The sequence below is a fragment of the Fomitiporia mediterranea genome (genome assembly GCF_000271605.1).
Source record: "Fomitiporia mediterranea MF3/22 unplaced genomic scaffold FOMMEscaffold_5, whole genome shotgun sequence".
NCBI classification, from domain to species: Eukaryota; Fungi; Basidiomycota; class Agaricomycetes; order Hymenochaetales; family Hymenochaetaceae; genus Fomitiporia; species Fomitiporia mediterranea.
This window is the reverse complement of record NW_006760390.1, coordinates 1,724,947-1,740,414: the sequence shown is the minus strand read 5'-3', so window position 1 is coordinate 1,740,414 and position 15,468 is coordinate 1,724,947. Positions and strand designations below refer to the sequence as shown.

Here is a 15,468-nt window from a genome sequence, read left to right as displayed (position 1 = left end):
AGGGGCCTCCTGTTGTGCCCCTTCCTGTCTGAATTGGCAGAGGAATTTAATTCTTGGTGTAAATTGGTCTCCTAGGAATAAGTCCACGCCACTAGGGGATACTCCTTTAGGCAGGCTGCGCTTCGATTCGACGACTGCTTCTACCAGGCTGTCACACATCTACTTTGCTGCTCACATCTTACGAGCGTCCTCGTCTTCCTCCTCCTCCTCCCGTCTTTCCTTCCCTCCTCCTCCGCATCCAGCCTCATCTAGCTCACCCGCTACAGTCGCTCGAGGCGACAATCGCCCGCTGGTCTGGGGTCTGGTTCCCATCCCTGTCTGGAGCTGTGATACGCTGTCCCCGCTTGATCGACAAGCGGTCTTCAGAGGGCACTGGCCAATCTCCCCTCCCAGTGGTCCTCGAACGAGATGGACGATACTCTCTCCACCATGGTGGGCCGGAAGAGAAACCCATCGAGGCGCACGCCTTTCATCGTGACAAACCCGGACAACGATTCCGACGATGATACTCAGCAGCAGGAACGCTACACGACACCCCAGTACAAGATTCCTCCGCTACCGAGCCCCGTTTCCCATTCGCCGCATTCTGAACAGTCATCCTTACCATCTACCTCATACCTCCCATCGAGTCATGTCCCGCTCAATAACGTTGCGACGGAGTTGCCTAATGCCGGACAGTCCAATCCATCCCTATCGTCGCCTTCTGGCTCTAGCTCACCTGCTGTCGAGTCCACGCCTCCCCCGAGTACACCGGGCCAAACTGTTCCCCCGGATGATGGGAGTGCCAGTACGGAAAGACCCTGTTACCCTGTTCCGGACGAGAGACCAGACATTCGTCAGCATAATGTTGGTCGGATGAGTGTGATGGACAGGCTCAAATCGTTTCCGCACGTCCTACATAGTAAAGTCCAATCTCGCCAAGCACCTGTACGTTCAATCTTCCGATTTTATGAATCGATCTAACAATGCTCATTGTCCTATGCCATCTCAGACTCCTATCGTAACAGGCGGGGCCCCTCATGCATCTCCGACGCGCGAGCCGATATCGAGCAAAGTTTTGCTTACCGTCACTGCTGATTGTGATAACTTCACTTATCTTGATGTTACTGGTGCGCGCGATGCAGCGATGATCCGAGAAAAGATGTTTTCAAAGGTATGTCCTAATGGTTCTCTGTATGTTCGATTCTTACTGAGATGTGTGTACAGCTACAAATATCGGATGATCAGCAGCCCTTTTTCTCCATTTATCGGACTGAGATTGGGCAATTTGCTATAGGCGAAGCTCTGTCGGACGAGCGTCTCCTTGAAATCTGCAGGATGGAGGGTGATTCGAAGGGTACTGTGAAATTTTTAGTACAGCACTCATCCGCCACTGTTCATCTACCGCCACCCCCACCGCGCTCCCTGGTCGCAAACCACGTTCCTCCTGTTCTTCCCAACTATCAAGAGAGTGGTTTCAGATCGCCAAGCCGGAGAGCACAGTCGACGAAATCAAACCACGAAACGATGTCTTCGACAAGCGAGCCATTTGTTGTTGATCAAATGCCTGGAAATGAGGGATCTGTTTCCGATGATCTTGATCAGCATGAGCGTGAAAGAAACAGGAATACGATCCGCCCATCTCCACAACAGGCATTGCATTCTCAATATTTCGGATCCTCTGTGCCTGCGTCACCACGTCGTCTTGGGTCGGCGAATATTAGAGAGGATTCTCCCGCCGGTTCTCGTAGACCTATGTCTCCAATTAGAATCGAAGTTGGTTTGGGTACGTCCTCGTCCGCTGCTACATTCCTACCGGATCGCAGTAGGATTGGAATCACAACACCGACTCCCCCTTTGACGTTCTCGCCGAGCGTGACGTATTTTGATGATAACACGATCCTGTCGCCCTCGATTCGAAAGAAGCACACGCATAGCGCATCAGATGCTGCTGCTGATCGTGAACGTCTCTTGGAAATGAACGAGAGGCAGCAGCAGGCGGAACGAGAAGCAAGGCAAGGTCGCAGAGACGAAAGGAAGCAGGATCAAGGTAAACGAAGGCCAAAAGCTACAGACTATCCCGACGGGTCATCAAAGCGGACGCAGGAGCCGTGGGTTTTGGTTCCATTTCCTGCGACTGGAAAGAACGAACGACCCTCTACGTCTGAAGCTGCGGCGCGTTCTACATCAAATATACCTAGAACTGGCCAGCATGCTTCAACAACACCTTACCCTGCGACTCATAATTTGGATCCTGGCGGAAGATATCAACCCTACACGCAGGGTTTGTACTCCTCTTCGCGTGGTAACTTACCGCAGGTCCCTGGTCCCCCTCGTGGTCCTCCACCACCAGTTCCTTCATCCAACGAAGGTGCCAGGCATCAGCGACCTCCTGGCCAACCAGTGCCACCGAACTGGGCAATAAAGTGGGTCGGGGACAAGACCGATCAGCGTTCTCTACAGGCCAAGCAGTCCCGACTTTTGGGAGCGAAGAGTATGGATAACCTCCGCATAAATAATTTGTCTTCGCCATCTAGCAATGCCTCGTCAAGAAAGACTGGCCAGAACCTGACGCGTCCGTCCGTGAATGGCTTGAGGGACACCACAAGCAATTCCTCTGCCTCATTCATGAATATGGATCCCTCTCCGTCTCGAAGAGATCCGCAGTCCGCGGGTCTTCCCAAGTCGTATGATTCGAGGAACAATCTTTCGCCGACAACCTACGTCCCATCTCGTTCTTCTCCAATGCATCCTTCGCAAACGCAGGGTGACTTTGGTCAGTCTCCGCAGTCTCACTATCGACCACTTCCCGTACAGGGTCAATATATGGGTTCTGGGTTGAACTACCTAAATACCCCTTCTCAATACAGTGCATCGCGACAATCTCCCGAAGACCTTTATCCGCGCCCACGTTCTGCTCTTGATGACATTGGAGCTTCACCAGCGCCTCCACGGCCATTCCGTCCTCTGCCAACGACAGGAGGTCCGTCGAATTATATGCTTGAACTAGAAGCAGCTCTGGACCCAGACGATTCCCGATCTCCACGCGTTGCTTCTCCTCATCATCCCTACGCTGCTCCAACGTCTCAAAGCTTGCGCTCCTTGCCTTCAACTTCCTTGAGTCAGACTAGTGGAAAGGCGTCCAGTTCAACCCTTACGGATTCGACTTCACCCTCAGACACTCAAACCGTCATTGGGGATCCGTCTAGCGGCCAAAACACGCGTGGTCTGGGTATACTTCTGAGCCCCGATAGTCCTCGTCGTACACCCGTGGATAAGATTGACGGGGCTTCCCAGGAAAGCTCGGACACGCCGAAGTCATTCGTTTCGATGACTCAGGACTCGCCAGTATATGATGGTGATAATGAATCGTCTAGCTTAACGCTCAAACGTGGTGAACATGATTGGATTTCAACTTACTTGGCTAGCACTTCTTCAAGTGAGGGAACTGTCAAAGTTTCGGATAGGTCTTCACGTGGACAGGACAAGCAGTATGCCGATGCAGTGCCCGGTCTCGGAGCAGCTCCGTTTCGCCTGTCGAAAGAGATTTCGTCTTCCTCTATTAGCACAACTCGTAGCACGACTGCTACCGATGAAGGTGGTTGTGAGTCTGATGACGACGATGATGTGGGTAGTTTATGGCAACCCGCCAAGCATACGGAGCCGAAGCGACCGACGTTGTCTGTTGACACGGAAAGCGGGAAAGCATCCTCGATGTCTGGAATGGGGATCATTTCTCGCAGCAGTCCCCATCTTACGCCGGCACAACAGAAAGGTATTCCTTTCCCTCCGCCTGACTTCCCTCCACCCCCTCCCCCAGCCGTGCGTCGTCGCAGGACGAACGGAAAGACTGGCGAGAAGGGACCACGGTCGAACCGAGAAAGCCAGTTCATAAAAGCAAGTCAAAACAGTGCAATGAACAGGCCGCGCCCCGAAGAGATTACCGATCATCTGGAGGCATATTTCCCCGACCACGACGTGGATAAACCGCTCATTGATTCTACTTCTGGTGGCTCGTCGCCGACTGCCGCCGAGCCCTCTGGAAGAGGGTTCCAGTCCTCAGCTGCAGACAAAGACAAGAAATCGAGGCATAAGAAGTCTATCAGACTTGTGGCATCGGAGGCGAAGAAGAAAATCGACAGCACGCTCAGGGCAGACGCCTCTGCACTCTCGAGCAACTTGCGGCGAAGAAACACGAAGCTCTGGGGAGGTAAACTTGAGGAAGTCACAGCTTCACAGGTTCCTTCCGTTCCTCCTGTTCCTGAATCACCCACTACTCTCAATCCAAAGCGTACGTTAAATTCATCACGATTATATATTGGCTTCACACTCACAGTGTTTTTATAGCTATCTTCAAATGGGTACGAGGCGAGCTCATTGGCAAGGGTACTTATGGGCGAGTTTACTTGGCTCTGAATGCGACAACTGGCGAAATGATCGCGGTGAAACAAGTCGAAATCCCTCAGACCGATGCTGATCGGGATGACAAGCGACAAGTTAGCGTAGTTGAAGCACTGAAGTTGGAGAGTGAGACGTTGAAGGATTTAGATCATCCTAACATCGTACAATATCTGGGATTTGAACAGACGCCCGATTTCTTGAGCATGTGAGTACCATTTACGCGAAGTTTGGTGTTTGTTTAATTTTATTTATTCCTTGTCTAGCTTTCTTGAATATGTGCCTGGTGGTTCCGTTGCGGGGTGCTTACGGAAACACGGCAAGTTCGATGATCAAGTTTCTCGGTCGTTTACTGGGCAGATTATTGCTGGATTGGAGTATCTGCACAACAATGGTATTATTCACAGGGTATGTCATTGTTACCTAAAGGAGAGCCTGTACTTATCATTGCCATAAAGGACCTGAAAGCGGACAATATTCTCGTTGATCCTTCCGGGATCTGTAAAATTTCCGACTTCGGTATCTCCAAGCGGACAGATGACATTAACGAGAATGGTGTCCATACATCGATGCAAGGATCCGTCTTTTGGATGGCTCCAGAAGTTGTTCAGGCTGCGAGGAAAGGTGAAAAACATGGATACAATGGGAAAGTGGATATTTGGAGTCTAGGGTGTGTTGTGCTCGAGATGTGGGCTGGGCGTCGGCCGTGGCAGGATGCAGACGCGATCGCTGTCATATACGAGGTAAGGGTTAAGGCATGGGATTAGGAAACTTAGACTGACTTGTTCATGCAGCTTATCACGAAGCAAGGGGCGCCTCCCGTTCCACCCGATGTCGTACTCGGGCCAGATGCGGATGATTTCAGAAGGAAGTGCTTCGCAATCAAGCCAGATGAACGGCCCTCGGCGTCGGAATTGCGCCAGCACCCGTACTTGAATTTGCAGCCAGGCTGGACCTTTACCGGATTTAAGTAGTTGAGTTGAGAGATGATCGTGTTACATTGTGAACCATCTTGATTTTCCTCTTGTTTGGTCTGTTCTTTCGTGCTTCGCGTTTAGTGTTAGCGTGGTTGGCCATTCATGCATTGTCTGTCGCACTAGTTTCTTTCAAACCGTCGTCTTGTAGCAACACTTTTAGTTACATAGGTATACTGTATACGTACTGAGCGCCTTCGGAGGGCTTTTTATTCTCAAAATGAGGAGTATTATTTTGTAGCCCTTGAGGGTGAGGACGAATGCGGCAAGATGATCCGCGTTGACGTCATAGACATAAACTAATATGTGGGATCCGCGGCAAGACCAAAACCGACAACATGACTGGTCTGGCTCTAACAGTGTAACACGAATATGCCTTCTGAATCCACTGTACCTCAGCAAGTTGATGAACGAGACCGTGCTGCAGTCACCCTCCAACGAGCGTGGAGAAACAGGTCCAGCAATACCCGTAGGTTTTCTACGGACGAACGTTGGCAGGACGCCGCCATCCATGCGAAACTCCAGGTACTTTAATTCTTCCAAAGATAATCAGGTATCTTGTTTGACAGCTTCCCCCTAAGACGCTGAGAGATGCCGCTGAAGAAGGAAAGAATGACCCTGCTAATCGGTGGAGACGTGCTGCCTTCCTGGCAAGTAGATTGCAGGCGAACAACATCCCGTCCAAACGTGAACTGGAAGAAAGTGGGAATGACAAAGACGTGAAGATACTTGAGACTCAACATTGGCTTGAACTAACGGACAGGTACGGTGTTGCATGTATTTATGTTCGGGTTGATAATGATAGACCGCTGTCTTCTCAGCAAGCATCGCTATGGATCCAATCGTTAGTTCCGCAGCATTATGTCCTTTATTTCCTTAACTGATCATGGCCTTCTCATGTAAGTGAAGGTAGGGGATCACATACCTCAAACGTCTGTTTTTTTGAAGCTTAATCTGTGTAGTACTACCACAGACGATGGCTTGAGGAAGATACAGAGGATAACTTCTTCAAGTGGTAAGTGATCCATATGCATGACGGATCGAAACGAATCCTGAAGCTTAAGGTTTACTCCAGGCTTGATCGCGGTGGTGGAAAAGACCTATCTCTCCCGGATTGTCCGCGCGAGCAACTTGAGAAGGAAGTAAGTACGCATAACCTACTGCATATGTTTCTTTCGTAACCGGTTTTGCTAGAGAATACTGTACGCGAAGCATATTACCTAGAATGATGCCATCCCTTATGACTTCTTACGCTTCTAGATACCTTTCGCCCGAGCAGCGTTCGTACTAGTTTTAAACGGACGTAAGATGGTTTACTAAACATATCTTTCTTGCAGGTATGAATTATAAAGTAAAAATCGATGATAAGGGCCTCTTACGATGGGAACGGAATAACGAACTCGTAGATACAACCGCTGGTAGGTGGCAAGATTCTGCAGATGGGTCAGGGGTCATTCCGTACGATACGGCAACTGGAGAAGAGCCTGCCGTCGTGCGGCGTACAAGCTTCGAGATTAGTCCGCTTCGATCCAGCTCGTCATCATCTAACGTTTCGGCTGGAAGTCAGGATAGTCGAAATGTGACTCATTATGTTGAGACAAGTAAAAAGCGCAACCCCGTCCAACGCTGGATAACAAGGCATCTCACCGTCAAGGGCTGGACTGAGCTACTTCTTAGGAAGACTGTACGAAGAAATACTTGGATCTATGTTGCTGACCGGCATTGTTCGTGTTGAGTTCATCTTCATTTTCTACTATGCACATATATCAACCTATTTTCTCTCGTCTTTTAGTTAACCTATACATTGGTATAAAAGGTGCGTTGGGTTTGCAGCCGCCGAAGAGGATAAATATTTATTTGATTCAATTAGATACTGGCACTTTCCAGCATTCATCATTCTTGGCTGGTGGCCTCGTTACCTCTGCAGGCCTAATTTCTGTGCACAATGGCCTTATCCACAAGTTGTCACCACTCTCCGGACATTACAGGTAAAGCTCTTTTACCACGATAATAGGACTTCGCTGATTCCGGTTCTACAGGACCAAAATTAATGTATGCTATCGTCTATTTTCACTCTTTACAAAACATTAAAACGAATCATTAAGAACTTCAGACATTTCGTCAAAGGACTCGAAGATAGAGGAGTGGATATGCGCCGTGCGGAGATCAGCAGAGCAGAATTCGCTTTGTGGGGGTAAGCCGTTAATCTATTCGTCCCTTTCAGCCGGCTTATGTCCCTGCTTAGTATTGAGCATATTAAGAAGTTCGAGAAGAAAAAGGGTGAAGTAAAGAAGAAAGGAAAGGAGCAAGTTAAGTCAGTGATTGATGACCTGACATCTATTACAGAAAGGAAGGGAGTTTCAAACGACGAGTCGCAGTGGAGAATGGACATCCTAACGGGTAGGAAGAGACCACCGTCAAGGAAGTGTGATGCAGAGAACGCCAAGGTGCCCACGACTTCATGTGACGAGGGCAATCCAAATGATGGTCCGCAGGAAGAGGAGCGAGGAGCAGCCGACTAGGAGATGTGTCGAAATATCAGGTATCTTTGTATGATTTTTGCTGAGTTATTAGGATATACCATTGTGGAAGCTGGTTGTACATCGTTTCATTGTATTACGTAGCATCTGCTTCATGAATACCTACGCCATTTTGGAGCTTCTTGGAATATACGGCCTAATATCAGATCATACTCTTGACCACTCGCTTTCGATTTCCATAATGCTGACAGGTTGAGATGCCTAAAAGCAAATGAGAATCGTCAAAAATAGCTATCTGTCGAGAATGTTCACGGACTTTTTCATCATAGTCTGTCCATTCTCCCTCAGTTAAGTCGACTTCGGAAAATATAGTACCTGATTCTGTTCCTTTGCATTTCCAAATACCCTAAAGGGCGATTAGCTACCTCGAAGCACGTAGAAAGTGCTTCGTACCATTGGATTAAAGCCGATAAACTCTAGACCCCTGCAGTCTAGAGTGAGGAATGGCGTAAGGCTTCCACTAGATTCCGCACTATATGGTTTCAGAGGTTGGGGCTCAAACCTCGCAGAGCTTTCTCTCTATCGTTTCCCAAGTTACAACACGCATAGGAAGAGGCAGTATGCAGCCTCGCATTACCTTGCATAATGAACATCGCCATACGAAATGAGCCGTATTCCCCTTTCCGAAGCTCATTTCGTGCTCTTCCTAAGACAAAATATCATGGTTATCCAGACGTTATTTAATATCTAACGTTTTAGGTAACTCGCCACACGATTCAGAGTCACCTCCTTGGGATGTTCTTCATTGCAGCTTGTACACTTCACCTATAGATCGCATTCCGGCATCAATCAGTACTCGTCACTGTTCAATAGATCAGCAACTTTTCGGAATAATAATACCTTAAAGAAGAACTCGAAATCGTCCGCTGCAGGCTCGAGATCAGTTACATTCTCGAGATCAGCTTTAATCGAAAGTTGGAGTTTCTAGGCAATAAGGTTCAGATGTCGTCAATCGTTTACAGTTATCGAGAATCCTATTGAATTGAATGAGGAGATTATCTACTTACGACCATCCTTATTTATATGCTAAATTAATTTCAGTTGCACCGGAGTGTATGACAAGCACAGAGGAGCGAAACGAGAGACTACAGTAATGTGCGAGTTTTAAACCGAATATGGAAGTTCATTCATCATTTTAGTCCCGCCTTTCAAACCTTATTAGCCTTCGACTTTTGACGCTCATCACAAAGGCATGGCTATAGTTTTGGCACTTCTCTTATACTCGCTCTCTCCTTCTGGAAAAAATCGTAGCTGCCAAGAAGTATATGGAAGTGGGAAATGGCGAAGTATTAGTAAAATAGGAGCAGCACAACCCGAAAGGCCCGAAAGCGCCCCGTGACTGGCCGTCGCATAGTACAAGTCTATGAGAACTTCGATTTACTCACTGGAGCGCTTTCTCAGTAACTGACATGTCTGGAGAAAGAACTATTCGCGCCGCCGTCGTGCAGGCCTGTACTGCAGCATTTTCTCTGCCGGATACTCTGGAGGTATCTTAAGCTATTCTTACGATCTCTATGTCCTTTGTTCAACCTCTATCAATGTGATTATCAGAAACTAGAGCGTATGGCTAAAGAGGCCAAAGAGAAAGGCGCTCAGTTGGCCGTATTTCCCGAGGCCTTGTGAGTCTAGTATCATATAGTGCGGACATACACAATCTGAACACCTTTTTCTTTTTAACTTTAGTATCGGTGGCTACCCAAAGATGTCCACTTTCGGCACACTGGTTGGCCATCGTACTAAAGAAGGACGAGACGAATTTCTCAGATATTATTCATCTGCGATAGCGATACCCTCTGAGGCAATCACAACTATTGAGTCTATCAGTAAAACTTTGGACATCTTCCTTGTGGTTGGTATCATTGAGAAGGACGGCGGCACGCTTTACTGCACGGCCATCTTCGTTGACCCACTGGAAGGCCTAGTGGCGAAACACAGGAAGCTAGTACCCACCGCATGTGAAAGGCTGATATGGGGAATGGGAGATGGCTCAACCCTTCCTGTCGTCAAGAAGGCCTTCAAGAATGAAAGTCAAGGATCGGAAATCTCAGCAAAATTGTCAGCCACTATCTGTTGGTAAGCGTGCACAAGGCCTTTTATCGATTTCATACCTTTGATAAAAGACATCAGGGAAAATTACATGCCACTATGTGAGTATATGCGCGTTAATAGTATGGCCTGGAAGACGCATTTCATCTATGTTCCACAGTGCGGACGTTTTATTATTCGAAAGGTACGGAGATATATTGTGCGCCTACCGTCGATTCGCGGCCAGTCTGGCAGCACACGATGCGCCACATTGCTTTAGAGGGACGCTGCTTTGTCCTAGCCGCGTGTCAGTTTAGCAAGGAGAAGGATTATCCACCAGACCACGCTGTGGCCGATTCCAGCAACCGAAACCCAGAAAATGTAATGATCGCAGGCGGTAGCGTCATCGTAAATCCTCTTGGAGAAGTACTCGCAGGGCCACTGCTAGACCAAGAAGGTGTCCTCATTGCTGATCTTAATCTAAATGAAATTATTCGGGGAAAGTTTGATTTGGATGTGGTTGGACACTATGCACGACCCGATGGTAAGATGTCTAATCAACATTTCGAACTGTATGGTTACTGATAGGCTTCAGCAGTTTTCCAATTCCATGCGAATGTGCCATCATCTGCGTAGCGTCAACGATGTACTTATTGCACTACGATGAATTGCAGGAAATAGGAGCTGAAATACTGCGACTAGAAGCTTGGTAATAAGAGTACTTGGTGCAATCCATACATAAATTCAAGATTGACTAGGCAAGAGGAAATATAGTGAATGTATTATATATACATGAAGTGGAAATGAGTCTGGCCCGTTATTTTTAAATAATTGTGCGTTCAGAATCGAAATGAGCATTCTATTACCTAATATGGTCAGCGAGACCATATCGGTCTTCTCCGACTTGTGAAGCCACAATTGTTGTATTCAGGAAGGTTAGGCGCCAACGGCCACGAATGAATACAAGACACCACCGTCTCCAGGAAAGCAAAGTACTAGCATACAGAGGTCTCTATAAAATGTCTCATCCAGCCTCAGTGTATGCTAAGGCCCTTGTCCTCGTTCATCCACACTCCTGCTTCCAGCGTCCTCCCAAGTGTTAATCGTGTGTACTACTCATCCATCATACAAAATCGATTCATTCTTCACGATCAACCATAGTTGCGCCGATTTGTTAGCGCAATGCACGGAAGCGGGGAACCCTCAGACGCACAAGCCGCATTCCTGGCCTCAATCGAACGCATGCGACGTCGGAAGGAGGCGGAGACGAGGGAAGTTGGGAGAGGCAAAAGCGCAAGCGCAATTCGCCATACAAAAAGTCGCAAGCACAAGGACTCAAACCCATATTGTATCCACGAAACTCGTTCTTCGCAATCGAAGCGAGCAGAAGCGAGCAATAGTCGACAGGAAACAAGAACGGCCGCTCCCTCGAAATCGTATTCGCCAGCACGTAGCGTCAGCAGCGCATCTTCCAATGGACCTGGAACTCCACTGCAAGAAACCCACGCGTCTCCTCGAATACCGATAATCTCTGCGGATCGCCATGTGCCCTCAACATCCGCGACACTTCACTTAGGTGATTATTCGGGCGTCGGAGCGCATATCTCTTCCCACGAATCTCCCGCTTACGATTGGTGGAACGAGACGGAGGAAGGCGTGAGCTGTCACAGGACAGAGTCCACTGAAGTGGAAGAAGAGGAGATAGTGCGAGAAATGTTCGCGAAGTACACGTACTTTGAATATGTCTGATCATACGCTCACGTTTCGCACAACACATATTGATACCCAGCATAAATAGACCTTTTTTCTTTCTCTTTCTCTACATCACGGACGATAGAATACGAGAACAGAGTGTTGTATAGTAATCAACTTCTAGTGTACCGTTGCTGTTCTACTTTCCCCGACATACACTCATGTCCGGTTGCATACTTCTCGCTTTTGAGATATCTCTTGGACTTGGAGTTACTTATGCGGTTGAGCCATATGGGGAAAGTCATTCGCACATGCAAACAGGTGTCAACGAAAAGGACGCGTGCTTCTCGCTTGAGCGACGATATTCCTTCCGTTCGTCGCAGTCGCCAACGACAACGTACAGTCTCCCCCTCCGCTCCTTACTCACGACGTTTTTCTAGCTTATTGTCACTTTTTTTCTCCACCGCCAGATGACTGACGTGTATTCTGCGGCACCCAACGGCGACGTCGCCGCCTCTCTCAATGGCTCTGCCCATGGCTCGGGCTCAGTGCCATCCAACGCTGGTTTTCCTCCCATCGTCCGCAAAAAACTGATGGGCTACGTTGGTTTCGCCAACCTCCCCAACCAGGTCCACAGAAAGAGTGTCAGGAAGGGTTTCCAGTTCACTGCTATGGTCGTTGGTCAGTCCTTTGCGCTGCTGGCCCATTTTAAAGTTTCGGCTACTCACAATCCTGCTATTCGCCTGCCATGGTTTTCCAGGTGAATCTGGCTTGGGAAAGTCCACACTCATAAACACTTTGTTTAACACCACTCTCTACCCGCCGAAAGAAGTACTGCCTCCGAGCGCGGAGAGGCCCAAAACCGTCGCTATTGAGAGCATCAGTGCCGGTAAATGCGCCTTTTTTCATGCAGGCTTTTTCGAGAACATGCTGACGTTGAAAACCATCCAGACATTGAGGAAAATGGTGTCCGACTCCGCCTTACCGTTGTAGACACCCCCGGCTTTGGGGATTTCGTCAACAATGAGGACAGGTACGTTTTATCAGTATCGTGCGATAAACTGCGCCGCGATATTAATAGTCTTATTAGCTGGAAGCCGATTGTTGAAAACATCGAATCACGCTTCGATGCTTATTTGGAGCAGGAGAACCGTGTCAACCGGCAGAAAATTGTGGACAATCGTGTACATGCTTGCTTGTACTTCATCCAGCCTACTGGTCACTCGTAAGATTCGAGCCGCTTGCCCTTTTCTGGCTGATGTAACCAAGTTTGGAACAGGTTGAAGCCGATTGATATTGAATTCATGCGCCGACTTCACACCAAGGTCAATCTCATTCCCATTATCGCAAAGGCAGATACCATGACGGATGAGGAGATCCAGAACTTCAAGGCGAGGGTAAGTACCACGTTCACCGCGTGAGAAGATCTTATCAGTATTGAATATCGATATATACATGTAGGTCCTGAACGATATTGCATATCACAAGATCCACATCTTTGATGCTCCAACGTACGAGAATGAGGACGAGGAGACACAGGCTGAGCAGGAGGAGATTGCTGTACGTAGTTTTTGTCGAGATTTGTTAGGCACAAACTCACTTGTTTTCACAGAGCAAGATCCCCTTCGCTATCGTTGGATCAAATCAATTGGTGCAAACCCCTGATGGTCGTCAAGTTCGTGGTCGTGCTTATCCATGGGGTGTCATCGAAGTGGATAATGAAGAGCACTGTGACTTCGTTAAACTCCGCCAAATGCTTATCCGGACATACATGGAAGAATTGCGCGAACGCACCAACTTGTACTTGTATGAAGCCTATCGAAGCGAGAAGCTCCTTGGTATGGGTGTTGCTCAAGATTCCAGTGTCTTTAAAGAGATCAAGTACGTCGCATACTATGTCTCGTTCAATCTTGGTATTCACGCTTTCTTGTGTCAGCCCTGCCATTAAGATGCAAGAAGAGCGTACTCTACACGAGGCCAAGCTTGCGAAGATGGAGGCCGAGATGAACTTAGTCTTCCAGCAGAAGGTCGCCGAGAAAGAGGCCAAGCTAAAGCAATCGGAGGAGGAACTGTATGCCAGGCACAGAGAGATGAAGGAAGCCTTGGAGAGGCAGAGGCTGGAGCTGGAAGAGAAGAAGAAGCGCATCGAAAGCGGCCGACCGCTTACTCCCGAAAACAAGGTATTTATTCATTTACCTTTCCTTTTGATTAGTATTGACATTATCCTTGAAGACGAAGACCAGGAACCGGTTCCTGCGTTAGGTACCCAAGTCGTGTGGCGAACGTCAGTTATTTCTTTCTTTTCCTTGCTTTCTTCCTATCTCGTATGCGTCGGTTTTGCTCTGTTTCTTTATCCTCCTTGTCGCCTGGTCGTTTACCGTGCGTCATTGGTACATCTCTCGTTGACTTAGGAAGTCGTCCGCTCCTTATTGTTCATTATCCTTCTCCGTATCGAACATTTTGACCGTGGTTTTTGTCCCTTGATACCTATTTCTTTCTCTTTCTATGTGACCATCTTATTAGTCATACTATGGAGCCTTTTTCTCTGTCTTGTGCCTAGGAATGACGGGATGTTAATGATTTAGCACTGGCGACTTTCCTTATGCACATTGACGATTGCGAATTTAGGTTTAGCGGGTTTACTGGGCGCTTCATTGGTAAGGGCCACCCACATAAATAGGTTGAGTGTGCATCTGAGACATTTGCTATTCGCCACACACGATGTCCGTACTCAATGCATACATTAATCCTCCACCCAGCACCACCATGGGTTTTGGTGCCTTTCAATTGAATAATCAAGCGCAAGCCTTGAGTAATGCGGGAGATCAAGAAGGTGCCGAACGGCTGCATTTGCAGGCATTAGCCATCAAGGAAGAAGCATTTGGGAAAGACTCAATACAGGTTGCCTTGACGAGGAATGCCCTCGGGGAGGTCCAGCTCTTAATGGGGAAGCTTGAAGAAGCAGAGAACAACCTCAAGATTGCCGTACGAATCCGGAATGAAAGTCTGTTTGAAAGCGCAGATGCTGCTGTGTCTCGCGAGAACTTGGCTCAAGTTTACGAAGCAAAGGGTAATCTAACTGAAGCTAAACGCATCAGGCTTTCTGGGGCTCCTTCTGCAATGGTCTGCAGCAATTTCAAGGCAAGTTGTTTCCGTTACAGTTACGAGAGATATGTAGTCTAAATTCTCTATTAGTACGGCAGTGCCCACAAGCAATACTCTCCAGAAGTGCACTTTCCCAGTGCAAGCAATGCAAGGTTTGTTTCCACCTATAACGCCACCGTCAGTGCTTATCATCATTGTGCAGTGCGCTTACTACTGCTCTAAGGCATGCCAAAGGAGGGACTGGGTCACTCGCCACAGACATCTTTGCCGTGCCCCCGAGTAATTGTATGCGCCTCACTACTTTGTAAAGCAAAATTTTACCAGTGCGGCCCTATTAGTTAGCGTCTGATCGTGTCTAGGTACTCGTACAGTATGTATACCACTGCGGTTGAATGGAAAGTAGGTCTGCTCGCGCATTATGCAAGCTTCAATGTTCATGTAAGAACGAGTTATAATCAGGCGCTTTTTGCTTTTCGTTGCTTGGGATGTTTTTACTCTAGCTGCCTTTATCTGTACGCATCAGCGACGTGCTTTACGTTGGACATACACTGTCAATATTGAGATATCTCTGCCGTTGATCCCTGGTACCTGTGCACCAACAACGAACGTACATCGTTGTCGGTTTCTGAATTCATTTACTTTCGGTTAGGTTGCGCTACGTTGAGATAAAAATCTCATCTCAACATGTCTGAGTGATAATAATGATACTGAAGAAGTGAGTGAAACATGCAGTACATGAGTGTGTGGACAAAGTG

General features: G+C 48.0%; 7 protein-coding genes across 7 annotated transcripts; 6 read left to right on the top strand and 1 right to left on the bottom strand.

The window, feature by feature from the left end:
• The first annotated feature begins 222 nt into the window (after window positions 1-222).
• FOMMEDRAFT_121406 (uncharacterized protein) lies at window positions 223-5,576 on the top strand. The gene is made up of 7 exons (XM_007265526.1): window positions 223-927; window positions 992-1,153; window positions 1,207-4,270; window positions 4,327-4,585; window positions 4,644-4,785; window positions 4,836-5,120; window positions 5,172-5,576. The coding sequence occupies exons 1-7, from the start codon at window positions 409-411 to the stop codon at window positions 5,349-5,351; spliced, it is 4,611 nt and encodes a 1,536-aa protein (XP_007265588.1). The 5' UTR covers window positions 223-408; the 3' UTR covers window positions 5,352-5,576.
• Window positions 5,577-6,690: 1,114 nt separating this feature from the next.
• FOMMEDRAFT_82099 (uncharacterized protein) lies at window positions 6,691-7,086 on the top strand (the record flags this gene model as incomplete). Its single annotated transcript, XM_007265525.1, has 1 exon — window positions 6,691-7,086. One exon carries the CDS (start codon window positions 6,691-6,693, stop codon window positions 7,084-7,086), a length of 396 nt encoding a protein of 131 aa, XP_007265587.1.
• Window positions 7,087-8,038: 952 nt separating this feature from the next.
• On the bottom strand, window positions 8,039-8,815 carry FOMMEDRAFT_83162 (DUF866-domain-containing protein; the record flags this gene model as incomplete). The annotated part of the gene is made up of 6 exons (XM_007265524.1): window positions 8,039-8,092; window positions 8,148-8,237; window positions 8,285-8,410; window positions 8,469-8,537; window positions 8,603-8,656; window positions 8,732-8,815. Coding segments are annotated over 6 exons (477 nt in total), but the record flags the coding sequence as incomplete, so codon positions are not given.
• A 399-nt stretch (window positions 8,816-9,214) lies between these two features.
• Window positions 9,215-10,730, top strand: FOMMEDRAFT_140077 (carbon-nitrogen hydrolase). The gene is made up of 6 exons (XM_007265523.1): window positions 9,215-9,378; window positions 9,443-9,510; window positions 9,575-9,964; window positions 10,019-10,038; window positions 10,098-10,460; window positions 10,515-10,730. The coding sequence occupies exons 1-6, from the start codon at window positions 9,301-9,303 to the stop codon at window positions 10,550-10,552; spliced, it is 957 nt and encodes a 318-aa protein (XP_007265585.1). The 5' UTR covers window positions 9,215-9,300; the 3' UTR covers window positions 10,553-10,730.
• A 142-nt stretch (window positions 10,731-10,872) lies between these two features.
• FOMMEDRAFT_140076 (uncharacterized protein) lies at window positions 10,873-11,704 on the top strand. Its single transcript, XM_007265522.1, has 2 exons — window positions 10,873-11,021; window positions 11,078-11,704. The coding sequence occupies exon 2, from the start codon at window positions 11,099-11,101 to the stop codon at window positions 11,663-11,665; it is 567 nt and encodes a 188-aa protein (XP_007265584.1). The 5' UTR covers window positions 10,873-11,021; window positions 11,078-11,098; the 3' UTR covers window positions 11,666-11,704.
• A 283-nt stretch (window positions 11,705-11,987) lies between these two features.
• On the top strand, window positions 11,988-14,200 carry FOMMEDRAFT_140075 (cell division control/GTP binding protein). The gene is made up of 9 exons (XM_007265521.1): window positions 11,988-12,289; window positions 12,369-12,497; window positions 12,560-12,641; window positions 12,699-12,833; window positions 12,888-13,005; window positions 13,070-13,168; window positions 13,221-13,489; window positions 13,545-13,788; window positions 13,841-14,200. Exons 1-9 carry the CDS (start codon window positions 12,079-12,081, stop codon window positions 13,868-13,870), a joined length of 1,317 nt encoding a protein of 438 aa, XP_007265583.1. The 5' UTR covers window positions 11,988-12,078; the 3' UTR covers window positions 13,871-14,200.
• Window positions 14,201-14,329: 129 nt separating this feature from the next.
• Window positions 14,330-15,362, top strand: FOMMEDRAFT_155104 (uncharacterized protein; the record flags this gene model as incomplete). The annotated part of the gene is made up of 5 exons (XM_007265520.1): window positions 14,330-14,731; window positions 14,804-14,865; window positions 14,916-14,998; window positions 15,073-15,112; window positions 15,173-15,362. 5 exons carry the CDS (start codon window positions 14,330-14,332, stop codon window positions 15,360-15,362), a joined length of 777 nt encoding a protein of 258 aa, XP_007265582.1.
• Between the last annotated feature and the right edge of the window lie 106 nt (window positions 15,363-15,468).

Coding starts and splice junctions, on each gene's coding strand:
- FOMMEDRAFT_140077 (XM_007265523.1), top strand. CDS start 9,301: ATGTCTGGAGAAAGAACTATTCGCGCCGCCGTCGTGCAGGCCTGTACT. Junction 10,039..10,097: donor GGAAAATTACATGCCACTAT/GTGAGTATATGC, acceptor TATGTTCCACAG/TGCGGACGTTTTATTATTCG. Junction 10,461..10,514: donor ACACTATGCACGACCCGATG/GTAAGATGTCTA, acceptor AGGCTTCAGCAG/TTTTCCAATTCCATGCGAAT.
- FOMMEDRAFT_121406 (XM_007265526.1), top strand. CDS start 409: ATGGACGATACTCTCTCCACCATGGTGGGCCGGAAGAGAAACCCATCG. Junction 928..991: donor TCCAATCTCGCCAAGCACCT/GTACGTTCAATC, acceptor ATGCCATCTCAG/ACTCCTATCGTAACAGGCGG. Junction 1,154..1,206: donor GAGAAAAGATGTTTTCAAAG/GTATGTCCTAAT, acceptor ATGTGTGTACAG/CTACAAATATCGGATGATCA.
- FOMMEDRAFT_140075 (XM_007265521.1), top strand. CDS start 12,079: ATGACTGACGTGTATTCTGCGGCACCCAACGGCGACGTCGCCGCCTCT. Junction 12,290..12,368: donor GTTCACTGCTATGGTCGTTG/GTCAGTCCTTTG, acceptor ATGGTTTTCCAG/GTGAATCTGGCTTGGGAAAG. Junction 13,789..13,840: donor CGCTTACTCCCGAAAACAAG/GTATTTATTCAT, acceptor TTATCCTTGAAG/ACGAAGACCAGGAACCGGTT.
- FOMMEDRAFT_140076 (XM_007265522.1), top strand. CDS start 11,099: ATGCACGGAAGCGGGGAACCCTCAGACGCACAAGCCGCATTCCTGGCC.